The 19272-nt window shown below is 28.0% G+C and overlaps 1 protein-coding gene across 1 annotated transcript in view; it reads right to left on the bottom strand.

Annotated features, from left to right (window-relative positions):
* Positions 1-661, bottom strand: part of LOC119679914 (myosin-9) — a 91781-nt gene extending 91120 nt beyond the window's left edge. Inside the window, exon 1 of the mRNA XM_038092506.1 lies at positions 506-661. Within this exon, the coding sequence (XP_037948434.1) occupies positions 506-638 (133 nt within the window). The 5' untranslated portion in view covers positions 639-661. The remainder of the gene's footprint in view (positions 1-505) is intronic.
* Positions 662-19272: the final 18611 nt, after the last annotated feature.

Genomic DNA, 19272 nt, shown 5'->3' with positions numbered 1-19272 from the left:
ATATTTTATTTAACTGAGTGCCCCAGCACGAGAGCAGATAAAACTAATTGTTTGTAAGAAAGTCAAAAACCATCTTAGACCCACTTCCAGATAAAAGCCTATCCCAATCAAACATACACCATTCCCACCAAAAAAATCAGAACCAAAAAAAGTGCAAAGCTACAAAATATCTTCGAAATCTTTTGGATTTTCAAAGATTTAATTAATTTTTTTTATTTTGTATAAAAAATTATTTCTTAATTTTTATTTTTGATTTTAAATTTCATTGAAGTGCAATTTTAGTTGAATTATTTTGCTTTGACAATTGCTACGCGTGTCTTTACTGTACTTTTGCACCCTCTTCTAAAAATTTTTGATAAATTATAATAGAATTGAATTAAATTAATACTAATTAAGATTTTTCAATAATTAATTAAACTAAAGAAAATTATTTTTCACAAAAATCAAAAATTCCAAACGAAAAGGAAAAGTGTTTTCAAAAAAAAGTATTGACAAAAATCTTCACCTAAAGGACTTCCACGTGTACCGTAATCCCGTGATGGTGAACGATCAACTGTTGGCAATTCCGTGAGTCGCCTGGAACGACCCGGGCTGCGTACACCAGAGCTAGTTACAGGATTGTAGTCGTCTCGTGACATAATATACCGCGGTTAATCCGCGGTTTTTTTGCCTTTGAGCGACAGACACGTTATTTATTTATTTTCTTATAATAAAAATTCTTAATGATTTCTCTTTTTTTTAATGCTTTTGTTTTGTTTTGAATGTCTTAGAATTTGCGAGGGATATGTGTGGGTGGGTACTAAGGTATTTTGTCTATGTCACGTTTATTATCTGTAAATGTAGAAAAATACAAGTAGAAAAATAACACGTAAGAATGTATAGAACAACAGATGAAAATTAGAGAAAAAGAATTAGAAAAAAATAAATAAATAAACTAAAATAAACACAAAAATAAGTAACCGCAAAATGAAAATTTGGAAAAAAATTCGAAAAGTAATTACCGTAAGGGAAAAAAAGATAACATAAATAAGGAAAAATTTTTTTAAAAATACTTGAGTTCAAATATTTACTCGTACATTTGCAATATATTGACATTTTGACGGATTGAGGCTTAAAAACTGTCACTGAAATTCTAACCAAGAAGTGGCATTGTATTAAAAAAAAAATACACAACATATAAACAATATAATGTATGTAGTACCTTTCTGTATATATGCTAATAAAATTGGAATTCCAATTTTAGCAACAATTGTTGGTAATTACTTTTAAAATTACTCAAGGGTAAAAAATTCTATACGGAATTGTTGGAAGTGTTTAAGCACAGAAGTCGTGTGAACAATTTATTTTATTTAAATAAGAAAAAAAACATTGAAAAAAGTAAAAATAAAAATAAAACATAATTTATTTTAGTATTTATAGATTGATTTTTTTATTGTCACGCCCTACTTTTGTGACTCAAAGGCATGACATCACACCAAAAGCTGAAATTCAGTTGGTACCATGGGAAAATTTATTACAAATTTATTTTAAATATATACCATATTGATTCATGCAGTCAATATTTATAAGAATAGAATATATTGAAGATATATATATGCTTCAGTTACACAATTGCTACTTCATCACGATATTTTATTTGATTAGTTTGCATAGTATCACGTAGTTCCATTACAGTAAAACTGAGTAAAAAATTTAGTTCATTACAATAGAGTTGAATACAGAATTTCAATAAATCAGTTAATAAAATGAAAAATAATAAATTCACTTTTCCGCTTTAACCTTTCAAATCATATTTATTTTTATGGTTTTCTTATATATTTCTTAAACGACGAAAAAAATATATAGTTTATTTCTTTATTTAATTATACAAAGCAGAGTTATAAAATTGATTAAAGTTAAAGATAATACTTTTTTTTTAAGACTAGTGCCGTGTATTCGCCTAACGCCGATACTGCGGCTAAAAGAAAATACCAACATAATCTGAAAACAAAAGGTACACTAGTTGCTAAATCCAAGAACTAAATTGATTATTTTTAATAAACTACTCTTATATAATGAACGTAAAGGCATTAAAGATGGTTGTGTTGAGATGAAGTGCTAGACCGAAATGTATAAAGCGGCGCCTAATTCCAATCAAAAAATAGCTTTCCATTTAATACCTCCAATCGCACAAATATCATAAAATTTCTTTAACAACCCCCCCTGCGGTGAAGGGGATAAAATATTCCAGCGGTAGGCATGCCTGACGTAAGAGGCTACTATAATCTCTGTGCCATGCCGACAATTGTATAAGAAGAGTGCATGGTAGTAGGAGTTGTCCTAATTTGCGATATTTGACCAGAGATAGTAATATCTGGTACTATGGGGGTCAGTGGCCCGCAGCTTCGGCTGTGCTGACTAGTTGAGGTTGAATTCGAAGTGGCTGTGGTTAATAGCCAAACTTATGCGAGGAGAATGTTCAGGTATTTGTGTATCAATTATTCGGCGTGGAGTTGGGTATTCACTACCGGGTGCTGGCACCCAAAGATCAGCAGAGGTTTAGATGGGCCTCGCATCGAACTACTGTGGAAGTTATGTCTTACACACATTTCTTCATTCGCACGGCGAAATTCCCTGGAGTTCTAATGGGGCGTTCATCGGCGCAATATACCGATGCGTATGTGAAGAACACTGTGATGTTCAGCTTACACGGCAGGAAATCACGTTAAATAATTCAGAACTTGTACGTATACAGGTTCAGAATATTCCCGAGGTAAGACTTGTCTGACGTAGAAGGCCACAAAAATCCCTTTAGCGCTGTTCCAGAGCTAAAAATCCCAGTTTTTTAAAACTCACAACACAATATAAGAACAATAAAAGTGTTTAATAAAGAAGGAAGGGCAACTTTGACAAAATTACAGATTATCATTTAAGTGATGGCTCTACAACCACTATCGCAAATAATGTCTAAATAAAATTAGTGCATCAAATAAATTTTGATATTAATTTATTATAAAAATTGGAAGACCATTTGTTAGAATTTTAACTTGTTAGACTTGTTACAAATTTATAAAAAAATGATCAACCTATCAATGTCTTTATAAAATCAATCTAAATTGAAGAATGTAAATAAAATTTTTATTTTCATATAAGTTTATTTTATATTTGGTATGCTTCTCTCAATACAAATCTAAAATTAATTTTTTTGCATCATGACAAGAGCAGTCATAGATGCACTGTCTTCTGCTTTCGAACGATTGAAAAATATCCTTAAAATTAAATTTAAGTCAAATTATTATAGAACTAAGAGTCGATATAATTCCAGTGCTGTATGGCGTAAAATTGTACGTAGAGGTAAAACGGATGATATAAGTATAAATGGATTTGTGAATTATATAAATGAATATAAAAAAGTTTTTTTGCTCTATACGAATAATAAATTGGAGCTGAGCGATGCGCGAGCTGTTGTCACTGGTTTAACTGACAACCAATCTGAAGGAATTATTGCAGACTCAGATCGGGAAGCGCTATTACGACACTTTGCTGTTAAGAATTGGAACTCGATGTCATATGCACAACGGAGTCCATTCATTCAATTGGCTTTGGAGAAACAAAAATGGTTAAAAAGTCTTGGTAAACATAATGTTAGGAATACGGAACGACACAATACAGTTAATATAGCAATCCGTGATGTTTCTACTACTACTAATGGACAAGACCGTCAAAATATGAGAAGGAGGGTGCAGTCGAAGCGTCATTTTGACGACGCTGGTTATTTTAGGAGACCAGCTACTCCTTCATTGCGTATTAGGAAAAGAGCTCAACGATATTTACAACTAAGGAAACTGAACAAACAGTTAAGAACAGCACAAATGCAGCAAGGTGAGGAAAGTGATACAGAATTGGAAGATACGCCCATACCCCACTCCTCACAATGCAAAAATGTTATCAAAAGCCGCTCGTGTAAAAGAAAGGTAAAACCTCGTAAGCAGACAAAAAAGGCTGTAAAGAATCGTATCGAATCAGAAGATGTGTAGAACCATCAAATAAATGAGTAGAAAATAATTAAAGGGGCTTATAGCAGCATAATGGGATAAAACATTGAAGGAAGGGATAGTTCAAAATATAGTTATGCATATAATTTAAATTTGAAGACAAAAAAAGAAGAAATTACGACTTTGGAGCTATCGAAATGAATTTTTTTTTATTTTTTCATTCTAAATTTAAATCTTTTTAATAGACATGGTTCTAGTCCTAGAAGAATTTAGAAGAAGAGAGTACTTAATAAATTTTAGAGCCGTATATTATAGTCAATGTAAAAAATTTTATAATAGAAATATATTTGGTTCAAATCTCTCATAAAAACTGTTTTACTCTTCGTTTTATTTATATATTTAAGTCAAATGTTGAAAACGTGCTCCAATGACTTAGTACCATGCCCTTGTAGCAAACAGAATAAATATAATTTCCGTTAATGTGGTGGTTTACTGTGGTTTAGAGTGGTTTACTGCACTTAGTGGGAAAATTCATTGTGATCTTAATATATCAACAGTTATGGAAGAAGTTTAGAACCATAGAACGTAATATATTGTAAAACTTATGATTCACCGAAATATCTTTGCCTAGCAACTTATATCGAAGGAGAACTTGACGGACTCAAGAGAACTACTAATTCACAGAGAGAATTTAACTACACGTAATATACGATTAATATCATTATATCGTAATATCAAACTTTAACATCAACTGATAGGAACTCGACATTAAATTTGCTATCGAAGTTGAAAATAAGAGTTGAAAATAAGAGTCGAATTGGGAACATAGATCTGAATGTCGCCAAATGATTTCTTTAATGTGGAAATTATATATATATTATATATATTATATATAAATTTATCATTAATCTTAATCCGTTGCATGGATGAACGGCTGATCCATACGCAGAAAAAAAAGACAGGACGGGAAGTTCGTGATGGTGTCGATACACTTAGGATATAGAACATAGATACTGAATTTTAAAATTATAAGTATTGAAATTTCTAAATTATAAAGTTGGTTAATTTTCTGAATATTCAAGTAGTGAATTTTGAAAATGTGTAAAGCGTTAAGATACCGACAATATACTAAAGGAGTACCTATAATGGTGAAAGACCTCTAGTACGAGCACAGCTATAAGGGTAGTCACCAAAAAAGTGTTAGAAATTTTCATCTCTTTCTAAACAAAAACAAGACTGTCATTTCAGATAAATTCATTTTGTTGGGATGCTAAGATATTGGGATGTGTATTCGCTATAAGTTTAATGTTAAGAAAGTACAATAAGAGATCACTTCATATTTAACAAGTTATTTCAAGAAAGTTATGTTAATTATGAAAATTATATTAAGAAAATTATGTTAAAAAAAGTACTTATATCGGTGAAAATCGGTGAAAATCTACTCTTTTCATTCCTATTAGTTTAATAAAATTATTAGTCATAATTTGACTACCATATTTTGAGTGACAGCAATATTTTGCTCCAAAACGAAAATTATTTAGAAGCAAAAAAGAAAAAGAATCAGTTTCTTGATATTGTATTCACTAGCAAAAATCAAAATCATGTTTAAAATAAGGAATCCTAATAGTATAATACTGAAGAGTTTCTATCAAACATAATATATTTTGTAAATTAAAAGTTTTTCGTTCAAAATATTAAAATTTAAATTTGTTTATTTTCGAAAATCAAATATGTTTACAAATTTTTTCCAATCCATTTGCGGAAACAAATAAGTTACACTATTTTTTTATTAATAACACTAGAAAAAAAAACAAAAAAAAATAAAAAAATATGAATGATAGAAGAAATGAACTCTAAAAGTTTATCTATTCATTTTGTGAAAACTGTGTAAAAACTGTGATAAATTGAATTTTTTTGTACCAAATAAAAAAATATACCAAATAGAAAATATATTGAATTTCCTTATTGAAATCATGCCAAATGTGTGGAACACATGTAGCCTTAACCTTTTCGTTAGCACTAAAAAGTAACAGCGACGACAAGGAAACTTCATAAGAGATTTTCTAAGTAAACAAATTGCATAAACAAGAAAATTTATTACAGAAATAAATGCTAATTTCCTATTTAGACACAGCAAATCGCATGTGAAGTGCACTTGTAAGTACGTGAAATATGAAAATGCTTTAACATTTTTTTTATTTCTTTTTTTTCACATATACTATATATTTTTTATTTTTCTATTGCTTTTTTACTTAAAATATGCTAAACTGTATATGCAAAAAAAAAAGAAAAAATACAACCCTTAATACCCTACCGAAACCACGATTATACGTGCCACAAATACTCGCATATACATTATGCTAACAGAGACTTAAAATTCTAACCCACATGCTTGGATATATGTACATATATTAATTCACTGTAATCCAATTCACATATACACATAGTACATTTAACATCGTATATGCGATGACATACACACACACACCTATGTGACACTTTATGCTACTAACATAACCGCAATTTGTGTGGTAAGAGCCAGAGATGAGAACACCTTTAATTTGAACGAAAATGTTGTTGCCTGCCAACTTTAACTTTACACCCACAAATACTCAATTTTGTGATAATACAGTTGTCGTACATTCAATACATACACACACACACACATACACACACACTCAAGCAACTGTATTACTTGAGCATGCTTTATGAATGAATATTTACGTCAAAGTTTAAGTTAACAATTTAAAATATTCTAAAGAACATATCTGAAATAGAACAGAAAAATGAAATTTAATACTAACTACAAAAAACAACAATAACCACAACACAACAACACCAACAGCAACAGTGTGAGACGTGTGTGTACGATTTGAAAAATAATAGTGTACAGCAATTTTTGTTGTTATTTTATTTTGTTTTTTTTTATAAATTCATATTTAATTGATCACTACTGTTATTAACATAAAAATTTCACGAGAATACTGAATATAAAATTATTAAAAAATATAAATGTATTTTTATTTTTATTGTATTTTTATTATTATTGTTAAATAAATTTAATATTGAGAAATTAATTGTTATATGCATATAATTATTATTCGCATAAATATAACAAATATTTAATTTTTGAGTATTATCGAAATGGATAAATATTGCAAAATATTATAACGAATTACTTTTTATTTCCTTAAATTATGAATATAAATTAATAATATTCTTTTTATTTTTGTTAATATTTTTTTATATTTAAAAGTCGTAAATTTTTAAATTTTAATTTTTTAATTAGTATAATAAATAATAATTAACAAATTATTGCTTATAATTTTCAGAATTAATCTTAATTTACTTAAAATTAATTAATAATACTTTTATTTTTAAAATCCATAAAATTTTTATATTTAAAATAATTTTTTTTAATTAAAATTTTTTTAAACATAATTATAAATATGAAATCCAGGTCAAATTATTTATTAATTTTTTTTTTTAATAAAGTTTTATTTACAAAGTATTTTATTATTAAGCTTACGCCTGGATAATATTATTTAACAAAATTTCAATTTTTAAAATAAAATTTTTACTTTTAAAATAAGATTTTAATTATTTCATTTATAAAATAAAACACTATTTGCATGTTATTTTTATAATTAAGCTTAAGATCGATTAAAATAAATTAATTAATAATTTTGATTTTTGAAATAAAATTTTATTTGAACATAGTTTTTATAATTTTTATAATTTACCCTAAGCCCAGCTAAAAATAATTAAAAAAATTTTTATTTTTACTTGAAATTTTTTATTTTTAAAATTAAACACTATTTGCTTGTAATTTTTATAATTAAGCTTAAGCTCGATTAAAATTAATTAATTTTAATTTTTGAAATAAAACTATTTAATATAATTTAAATTTTTATATTAAAATTTTTATTTTAAAAACAAAATCTTATCATTTTTAGTTTTAATACAAAATTTTATTTGCATTCATTTTTATAATAAATGTTAACTTCAGTTAAAATTAATTCATAAAATTTTTATATTTGAATTAAAATTTTTTTTTTTTTTAATTTTTAAACTAAAATTTTATTTGTATAAAATTATTATAATCAAGTTGGAGCACAGTTAAAATTAATTAATAAGATTTTAATTTTTAAATTAAATTTTTATTTGCATATAATTTTTATAACTAAGCTAAAGTTTATTTCAATTTAATTAATCAAATTTTAATTTTCAGAATAGAATTTCAGTATTTTTATTTTTAAAATAAAATTTTATTTGCATATAATTTTTATAATTAATAATTTTACCATCTCACACCTTTGCATAAGCAGGAAGCCTTTACTGGTTGCTTTGCTTAAGTTAAGCTTATCATGGCATGTTTATTATTATTGTGTTGTGTTTATGCTCTCATACTTTCGCATATTTTTAAGCACACACACATATATACCTAAACACATTAAACGCTTTAGCTCGTTTGAAACTTTGCTTAAAATTTGAACGTAAAAAAAAGAATAAACAATTTATTGCTGTGGTAACTTCTTTGGTAAACTTGTACAAGGGTTTATTTCGTTATTGTTGTTGTTTTTATTTTTATTTTTGTTGTTTTTGTTTTTACAATTAAGCTATGCACAATCTACCTCATTTCATTTTCGCCTCAAACTATGCTACTACTTATTTACTGTTGGTATTGTAATTGTTTATGCAAAAGTTTCTTCTAATGACGTTTTCGTGTAGAAAATTCTTTTGCTCATAAAATATGTAACAGCAAAAATTTTGTAGCACATTTTATGAAATTTTAATTTGGCGTTACTAGAAACCACATTTTTAATGAAAAAAATATTGAATTAATAAAATATTAAAAGTACATAATTTCTATTTTATGGCCCTATGCTCCTACTAGAAGTTAAAGGACTCAATATATATAAATATAATTTCTATTTTACATAATTTCGTATTTCATTTTGGGCAAAAAAAATGTACCACATTTTATGAAATTTTATTTTAGAATAAATACTTAATAGTAAAACCTACATTTTAAATTTTAAAAAAAAATTTTTTGAAATATTAGAAGTACATTTGCAATATTTTCTATACTTCAGAATTTCATATTTGGAATTGTATAGAAAAATTTTAAAAAAAAAAAAGAATATTTATATTATATTGTATTCTCAAAAATTATAATATAAAAATATAATATATTTTTATAAATATAAAAATATAAATTTATAATAATATATAAAAATTATAATATTGTCTGTGTATAGTCGAAATATTAGTATTTCAAAAGTTATGTATTATTTAAATAATTAAACATTTAGAATTGATTAAAATATAAAATTGAAGAATTGAAATTTTAAAATATAAATTTATAATAATATATAAAAATTATAATATTGTCTGTGTGTATAGTCGAAATATTGGTGTCAGTAAAATATATATTTTTTGAAAAATGTTTTATAAAGTTATGTATTATTTAAATAATTAACCATTTAGAATTGATTGAAATATAATAATAATATATAATAATAATATATTATAAAAATTACAATATTGTCTGTATAGTCGATATATCGCTATCAATAAAATACATATTTTTTGAAAAATATTTCAAAAAGTTGTTTATTATTTAAATAATTAAACATTTAGAATTGATTTAAAAATATATGTATAAAACTATTTTTAATATTTATAATAATTTATTTATTAAATTTAATATTATAACAAAATCTTTAGTACACGAAAAAGGCAAAACATTTTGTTGCCAAAATTTTTTATACAAAAAAGCTTTCACGTGCTGTTATTTGGCAGTCATGTGTATTAGTGCGTTTACTCTCAAAAACTTCTTTGGTAACACTCAATTTTGTTGTTGTTGCGCTTTACACTCTACACTTACTAACACTAGCTGAATTGGTGCTCCAAATTGGTCTCTGCTCTTTCTTACATTTTCTTCTATACGTTTTTGTTTTTGACATCCCCATGATTTTGCTGTGCTGACGAAATAAAATATCGTCATTGTATCAATGCTGTAGGAACGCCGACAGCGTTTAATGTATGTAAGTAGCAGCAAAAATGTAAAAATGTTGTAATCAATAAAAATTCTACCACTGATCTAAAATTAGACAACAGCATGTAAAACACAAAACAGCATAAAAAGTCAATGTTTTAAATGTTATGTTATGTTATGTTATGTTGTGGTGCTGATGTTCATATTGTATTAATCACGCTGTCGCTGTTGACGTGAACGTTGCTGTCGCTGTTAGTACTTTTGCTAATTTTGTTGGGTAAACTTCTTAAATTCAACTTAACCAATCATTTCTGAGGTTGAAATAAAATTGAACACAAGTTTCAAATATTATGCCCTGTCACATAGAATATTTAAAAATGTGTGCATTGTGAGTGAAGAGTAGTGAGGGGTAAGGTATGCGAGAAGCTATTCGTTTGATAATATGTAATTATGGCAGCAATATGACACAGGATTTATTAGTAAAAAAAATACAAATATTTCGTGCTTACACAGAAGTGAGTCAGGACGTCACTTTTTTTGTATTTTAAATGTTAGTCATTTTTGATTGCCTTTCCTTTCCTTTATTTTCGTTTTTCCTCTTCTAATGTTTTCTTTTTCACTTTCTTAACTTAAGATTGATGGACACACAATTTAAAGGAAGCACGATTTCTCTGATTGACAGTTTAAATCGATTTGTTTCAATATGAAATTTATTAAAATTGCTATTTCGTATCATATTTCAATGAAGGTTAAGTTATTTCTTACTTCAATAAAGAAAATAAATAACAATATGAAAATTCGACAATTTAAATACTTAAAAAGAAATTACAGACTTAAAAAGTATTTTTTATATAGTACTTTTGTACTATGTTAGTACTGTGTTACAGTTTAGTACTATTACTATCAAAAATAATTTTTTTTTATATAAACATATACATATAAGCACTCAGAAATGTCCCAAACTAATTGGTTTAAGTGCAGGTAATGAATCCTAACACGAAAAAGCAAGTAAATATTTTTTACAAGAAAAAATATTTTTTTATCATTCACCATTTTCTTATAATTCACCTCTGAGTTGAATTATCGACTGCGTTTTTCAATAAAACGCTCACATATATTCACTAACACTCATACGCTAAAGCAAAATTGAGAACTCACCAAAAGTGTGACAATAAATCTCACTCCTATTTAGATAGAATATAATACTCAACGCAACACCATGATGTCTTTGCCTTTATTAAGGAATCTTTAAAGAAAAGGAATTTACGCAAATTGGCTTAGTAATAAATGAGGACAGAACGAAGTATATGTCAAGAATTTCATCTACCTTGATACCACAGTAACAAATAAAAACGATGTCAAACTAAAGATCAGATGAAGTGTTAACATTATCAACAAATGGTGCTATAGGCTCACTAAGCAATTGGGATATAATGCGCTCTCTTTCTCTCTCTCTCTCTCTCTCTCTCTCTCTCTCTCTCTCTCTCTCTCTCAACAGATAACACTTAGGCTTTATAAATAGGATCACTTAGACTCTGACCCTACATGTACTTCTGTATGACGCAGAAGTATGGACGCAATTACAAAACGACGAACCACCACTCAGAGGTTTAAAAAAAAAGTTCTTTGTAAGATCGTTGGTCCTTTTCGAATTGGCGATGACTATCGCATGCAAATGAAGCACAGCTGTACGTATTTTAACGATATTGATATATTTTAAAGTATTCATAACCAGTAACTTTGCTGGTTTGGTCATGTCATCAGTATAGATGACGATGTTTCAGCAAAAAAGGTATTTGAAGAGTCATTTAAAGAAAAATGCGTAAAAGTAGACCATGACTTCTGCGAAAAGATCAAGTTAAGGAAGCACTAACAGCAGTTCATATATGAGACTGGAGAAGACACGCACGCAGCAAAGGCGTCTGGAGAAGTATGCTGCGTCAAGCCGAAACCCGATAGCAACAACAATATGCTAAAGAGAAGCCAAAGGCAAGTCTTAGTATAAACATAGTATTACAGAAGAAAGGTTCCTCTTTTAAACAAAAGTCCTTATCCTTAATAAATATGTGCTACATCTACAATGAAAAGAAAAAGTCTTCACGTGTTTACGTGCGCATATTGAAAAAAATAATACTTTTTTTGTTCAACATTTATGTCCATCATTTAAAGGTACATCTATAAACGAGAAATTGAAATATAGGTATGTTCATCCCTTTATATTATATAAAAGGATGAATAAATCGGGCTGAAGTACTCCTCAGTTTCCAATCTCCTTAAACTGTTTTACTAAAGCTGATCTTTCACAGGAAGGCAACTAAAGCAGCCATTAAAGTTTTAGGGATAACACCTTGTCTTCGCGGAGTTTTTAATAGAAATAATGTACTTGAGAGTAGTGCAGGCAATAGCTTACAAAGTCGTAAATAACGAAAAAACTTAAAGCTAAAAGAATTATTCACTTATTCAATGTCTACCCACTTAGTTGTGGCAATTAAAAATAATCTTCTGGTTTGCAGCAAATGAATTACTTTATAAACATATTATAAGAAAGAACTAGAAGCTGAAGTTTTCATACATTAGTTATATGATATGTGAAGTCTTTCACCCAGGGAACTCATACAAACATAATAAATTAATTTTCTTCACGACTTTTGAAGAAAGAAAGAAAGGACAGGACTTGGAATGTCGAAATTATGCTAGATATGCTATCTTCTCCTCAATCAAAACCATTAAAAGTTAATATATTAAGGTTATTACAGTTTATTATGTATGTAACCATTTTGCCAAAAATACTCTTAGAAATTTTAGAAATAATGATTAAATACATATAACGACATTTAATTTGCAATAAAGAAGAAAACTGAGACCATGGATGGAATCCAAAGCTACACTCTTAACACACATATCGATATAATATGTTGATAAATGCCCAATTTATATTCAAAAAAATTCCACCGGTACCAGTTGAAACTATACATTTGAATATATATTATAGATCTCCCACCTCCTTGGTTGGGAGCGAGGCTCATCTAACACCTCTGCTGTTCTTTGGATCATCTAAAAATACTAATGCACATCATAACTTTTGGTTTTAACCACAGCCACCATGATGCTCCCATTAAAAGACACAGTCTCAATTGGTCAGGACAGATACTCCTGTGTGTGCTGACATCTGTGGTATATATTTTATCAGATCCGAATAGTAACGGACTCATACATTAAACACTAATAAACTTTACCCCAAGATTAATATAATCTTTAACCCGAGGGACGATCGGAACATAGACAGTATATAAAGCTAAAGATACAGATAGCTAAAGATTTAATGACACAATAAGTTCATCCTAGTATACGTTTTTTCGCGCATAGATGAAGATTTCGCAGTTTTAAAATTATTCAATGAAAAACTCAATTGTTTCTAGCTCGGTTCTGTGTGTTTGATCAAATTTTATTCTATAAAGAAGTACCTTTAAAAATTGTAATACACTCAAGCTTGCATAGTTACAATGTTTCATTATTGATATGATGATATATCCAAAAAAGGAGCCAATAAACATTCCTAAATAACAGAAAACTTTCTTAAATAGTACATCTACAGGGCACCATATTATTAGAAAATAGCACTTGTTTCTGCGGCCCTCCAATCAGTACTGTGATTTTTATTGGCCCGATATCATATCTGATCTGGACAGCCCTAATATAGACAATACATGTTCAAAGCATTTAACAAGTAATAAACTGTAAGTTATTATATTTATACATAGCTTAGACAAAAACTTTAATATCAAGATATAAAAAAGATATTAACTAGAAAAAGAAACATGTTAAATTAAAGAAGAAAAACTCAATACTATTAACTATTTCGTCACTCAATAAGTTCGTAGCATGAAGAATCAATATAAATAACATATGTTAATACCCGTCATAGGTATGTACCAGTCTGATTATTATTTTATTATAACTAGAATTGATCAGTTGTTAATATAACCCACCCTTAGAAAAATTCAGAAAAAAGTTGAAAATACGAGCAATAAAAATTAAAAAAAATTTTATAGTCATAGAGCTTTATTTTAATTTTTCAATTACTTTGTTTTCTGAAAGCAAAGTAATCAATATTCAATAAACTATAAAATATCTACCAGTTTATCAAATCGCTCAATGGACTACTGCTTCAACAGATTAAAGTAGATGAAGACTAATAACTATGGAAACTATTAGTCATACAGGAAGTAAAAAGTTCTGTAATGCATCACTCATAATTTTATATCTGAATATCAAACAGGCCACTATGATGACGAAATACGTTGATAACAAAGTAGTAAAATGTTACAAAAATCAATCTTTGTATCGACAACGTCTATAGTTTATTAACTGCCTCTATGGCTCAACACCAGATAAATAATGGCTATAAAGATATATAAAATTGTAGTTTTTAGAATTTCCGCCATCGTATATCCAATTAATGCTATCCATTTGTATATAGTTTCTTCCCAAAGAGGGAAAGAGGTTTATCTTGCAACTCTGTTATTCTTTTGGACACATCAATACATTGTAAAATACAACTCCACACTGAATCAAAATAGTAAATACAATCATTCTATCCGTGTAACTTTTGGTACTAACCACAGCCATAATGATAGCCCGATTAAAGGCGCCATCCTTAATTAGTCATGACAACCGACCCCGGTGGTACCAAATTTATAACTTCGGTCGGAGGTCGCAAATAAAATTCTTTCACTACCATTTATATTTCAAACAGTAGCGGGTAGTGTCTATTCAATTTAAATCGTCTTTCATGACAGGTATGCCTTATCTCAGGAATATGCTATCCCCTTTCCCCAGGGGTCCCCTATAGCGGACCTCAAGTCAATCACGCTGTAAGAAAAGCAAATTTTCAAATATATGCCAATCATTGATGCCAACCTTATATATCGAAAACCAAAAGAAAATTGTATATGCTTAGTTTCTGGGTGTAGACGTGTGAAAAAAAAGATTGCTTCCGAATTTGCGAACCAAGGCACAAGGCTGCAACTCCACAGCCCGATTGACCTAAATATAACAATAAAGAAAAAAACAATCTGGTATTTTAAACAGCTAATAAATTCGTTAATCAAAGTATTCAACTACATCTGAACAATTCGATTGACGTAAATGCAACGATTGCAAATACAATATGTGTGGTATAACGATCTAGTACATAATATTTAAAAAAAAAGAAGCAAGTAGCAAAATGCAACTAATGACAATTTTATCAACCGTGAGGTTTCAGTACTCACCATCCTTCGAAAGGATTGCAGAAAAATATTAGTAAACTATTGATTTGATGTCCTTTAAGAACATAGTTCAACGCGACAGGATTGGTTGAAAATGGCAACTACGAAAAATGCAATATGCCTGGAACAAATTACTTTTTGGAACATATGCTATGGACATGCTAGGATTTCTCAGTGTTAAAATTTAATGTCATCATATATTAAAAATATCATGTATAAATTTGGTTCAGCGTGCAGATAAAACAATGAGTCAATGGCACCACCTTGGCAACTACCAAACTCCTTGACAAAACTAGATATGTAATTCACAATAAAATTATAATTACATTATTCATGTTTCTAACTGAGATTTGAACTGTTAGTTGTGGCGGAAGGAGGACGAGTCCTCCTCAATTAGCTAAAAAAGACGTTTTGAATCCGCAAAATCCTCGTTATAGTGGGTAGTAGAGAGAAGGTCAAACTAGAACCAGCCAGAGGCATTTATAAAGGCAAGAATCTGGCTAATGCTAATGCTAGAGAAATCGCCGAGTGAATTGAAGAAGGGGGCCACTAGAAATTTAAACTTAGTTTTGAATTCAAATCAAATTAATGATGTAGTGGACTAGCTAGTTGTTTATTAGAAGATAATTATCCAACTTGAACCAAAAATAAATTTTATTATTTAAATTTAATAAATATACAATTTTTATTTAAAATTAAATTATTGAAGTTATAAAAATATTTTTTAATAACTTGCTTTTAATGCCCTTTTAATAACAAATTAATTTTTTTTTAAAATAAACTAAAAAATGAATCTAAATAAAAAAAACGGTTAAATTAAGCGATAGAGGTTTGCTAAAATTATTTAGAATAGTGTCTCTCAACCCCCAAATGTACTCCGGACCAATTTAGTGTATTTTGCAAAGACCTAAACAAATATGTTTCAAAAAATAATATCGCTTGAAGCAAAATAAGACAGCTATATAATTTGCAATATAATTATAATGCAATCAATTGGATCTCTAGCTGATAACCTGGGCATTTTGTTCAAATAGCGTCAACTCAAATGAACCATTATTTACTTTATTATTTAAAGTTAAATTTCGGTATTTGTGTTGAAAATTTAATTGTTCTAATAACTGGTTACGGTCCACTGACTGGCGGTTGAGAAACTCTGGTATAGAAAATGCCACTACTATCACATATAGTCTAATTTTCTTTTCTCTAACTTACTTTTGAATTGTGATATAATAAAAAATTAGTAATGGTAAAAAACTAAGCAAATTTCATTTTATATTCTTTTATAAAATTTTTATATAATAAATAGTCCCCCATAAAATATATTGAATTTAAATGTAGAACTTATAAAATTATTTAATAAATATGTTTTAAAAATGCTACGTACTAATATTTGTATATCAAAAACGTTAACTAACACACAAATTCGATATAGAATATTAACTGTTTTAAACAATTAATTTTAATACATAAACATAAAAAATATTAAAGAAAAATATTAGTGTAATTGCATTTTTATTTTTAAATTTTATTTATATATTTTTTATTTAATTGTGTCAATTGTTTAAATAATACACATTTTTAAATTAATTTTGAAAAATATATATTATTGTCACCAATATTTTGACTGGTGTATAGTTATCTTCAGAGTACTGAGCACTGAAGTTGAAAAAGAATATCCTGAAAATTATTAGTGATAAAATTTCGACCATAGTCTATAGTTATATTATATTCAGAGTACAGAATAAAGAAGTTGAAAAAGAGTACCTAGAAGATGACTATCGAGTACTAAAGGTACAGAGTATAGAGTACTAAAATTTAAAAAGAGTATCCTGAAGATGATAATTGTCTGCAATCAAAATATTTGTGAGAATAACTATAAAGTACTCTGAAGATAACTGTAGTCTTTAGTCGAAATATTGGTGAAAATAACTTCAAAATACTCTGAAGATGATTATGGTCTATAGTCGAAATATTGGTAAGAATATCTAAAGAGTATCCTGAAAATAACTGCAGTCTATAGTCGAAATACTGACGAGAAGAACTGTAGAGTACTCTGAAGATAACTATAGTCTTTAGTCGAAATATTGGTGAGAATAACTGCAGAATATTGGTGAGAATAACGAAAATGACTACAGTCCATAGTTGAAATATTGGTCAAAGTAACTATAGAGTACTCTGTTGAGTACTCTGATGACTATAGTTTTTAATCGAAATATTGGTGACAATAACATATATATTTTAAAATTAATTTAAAAATGTGTATTATATGCTTGTTTTTAAACAAATGACCAATTAGCTTATTAAAATTATACAAATAAAATTCCGTTATTAAATCAATAAATTAAGTTTTATAAATAATAATTTTACATAGAAAAAAATGAAATCTAAAAATATAAACTGTATAAAAGTAGCTACCTAAGGTATAAACAAAACAAAAATCATTGGTAAAATGTATAAAAATCCTTTATGTTTAATGAAAGTAATTACTTTTCTACTCATTACTCATTACTCATTACGCATAATGCATTACTCGCTTGTACTACTCGCTTGAGTACAATAGTTGCTGCCGCATTAAACGAGTATTTAGGGTTCCTTAGTAAAATGCGTACAACTAAATTTAAACACAATTTAAACAATTAAATAATATTAAACATTTAAATATTGAAAACAAATTGAAAATTAAATAACAATTAAATAAATTATGAAAACGAATGTAGAAGTAAAATAGAAATAAATAATTAGTTTATATATATAATTTGATCATTATTATATATAGTCGATTTCTTTAAGAAACTCACCAGCTTTGCTTAGTTTATGAATTTTGGTAGATTTTTCTTATTAACGTGTGGTGAAGAAAAAATTTTGTAAGCTTAATATTGCTTAGTACTCGTGTTGTTGTTTTTTTTTTTGGCTAGTTTGTTACAAAAAAATTTTGATATATTTTCCCCTAGTTCAGTTGTTTTAATATTGCTTAAATCCAATCAATCAATCAATCAAACATACAATCAATCAGACAACTAATCGCTCAAACATTTTAGTATGACCAAGTGGCAATTTAACTAATTTTCATTCTTTGTTTTTGATTTAACTTCTTTGTTGTTGTTGTTGTTGTTGTTATTGTTGTTGGTATTGTTATCTGAGCGGATTTCTTTAAATTGCTATGGTCATTCAAATGATTTTTTTCTTCTTATGATTATTATTGTTGTAGAATTTGTTGTTCTTAGTTTTTTGTTTTTTTGTCTTTGCTAAGTGTTGCTACTGCTGCTGTTGCTGTAGTTGTAGTTGTTTTTGTTTTGGTTTTGGTTTTGGTTTCGGTTTTTGTTGAAATAATGGCGTTGCTATATATTTTGATAGGGCCGGCGTGTAGCAAATGATGATGCAAGTTTCACTCATTGACTAGAAAATTTTACATGGCGTCGCTGCATGGTCGTTAAGGTACATAATAAAAATTCAAAATAATAAAAAAAAAATTTTTAATTTTTATTTCATAAAACTTTTTAAAGATTAATTTATTTAATTTAAATTTATTTAAAATAATTATTTTTCTCTAACATAGTTTTTTAATTTGTTCTTATTTATTTGCACAGCATTTTACACACGTTCAACGTTCAACGTACAATGTAATCATGAGCACTGCGTCCAATAAACTCCCTTTGTCTTTTATATGTATTTTGTATTACTACTTCTCTCGTATTATGCTCGTACTTCACGAAGAAACCACTGACACACATTCGTTTCGTTTTAATCGTGCAAACTCACTCAACTAAACTCCTGCATCTCCACTGGCCCCTTTTAACGGTTTCTGTATAAGCTGCGTTAACACATATTTGTTTGTGTGTACGCAATATAGCGGGAGCATGAGTGTCAGGCGTTGGGTGGCAGTAGATAACTAACTTGCTTTGCTATTAAATTGCCGTCACTGCTGCCTGCCTGGCTGCCTGCCTGCCTTTCCTTTCCTTTCCTTTCCTTTCCTTTAATTGCCTCTAGGCTACTCGTTCTGAGTGCGAGTACGAGTACGAGTCGATTG

The sequence above is a fragment of the Teleopsis dalmanni genome, chromosome 2, assembly GCF_002237135.1.
Source record: "Teleopsis dalmanni isolate 2A chromosome 2, ASM223713v2, whole genome shotgun sequence".
Classification (NCBI taxonomy): Eukaryota; Metazoa; Arthropoda; class Insecta; order Diptera; family Diopsidae; genus Teleopsis; species Teleopsis dalmanni.
This window is presented reverse-complemented; position numbering and strand designations above follow the sequence as displayed.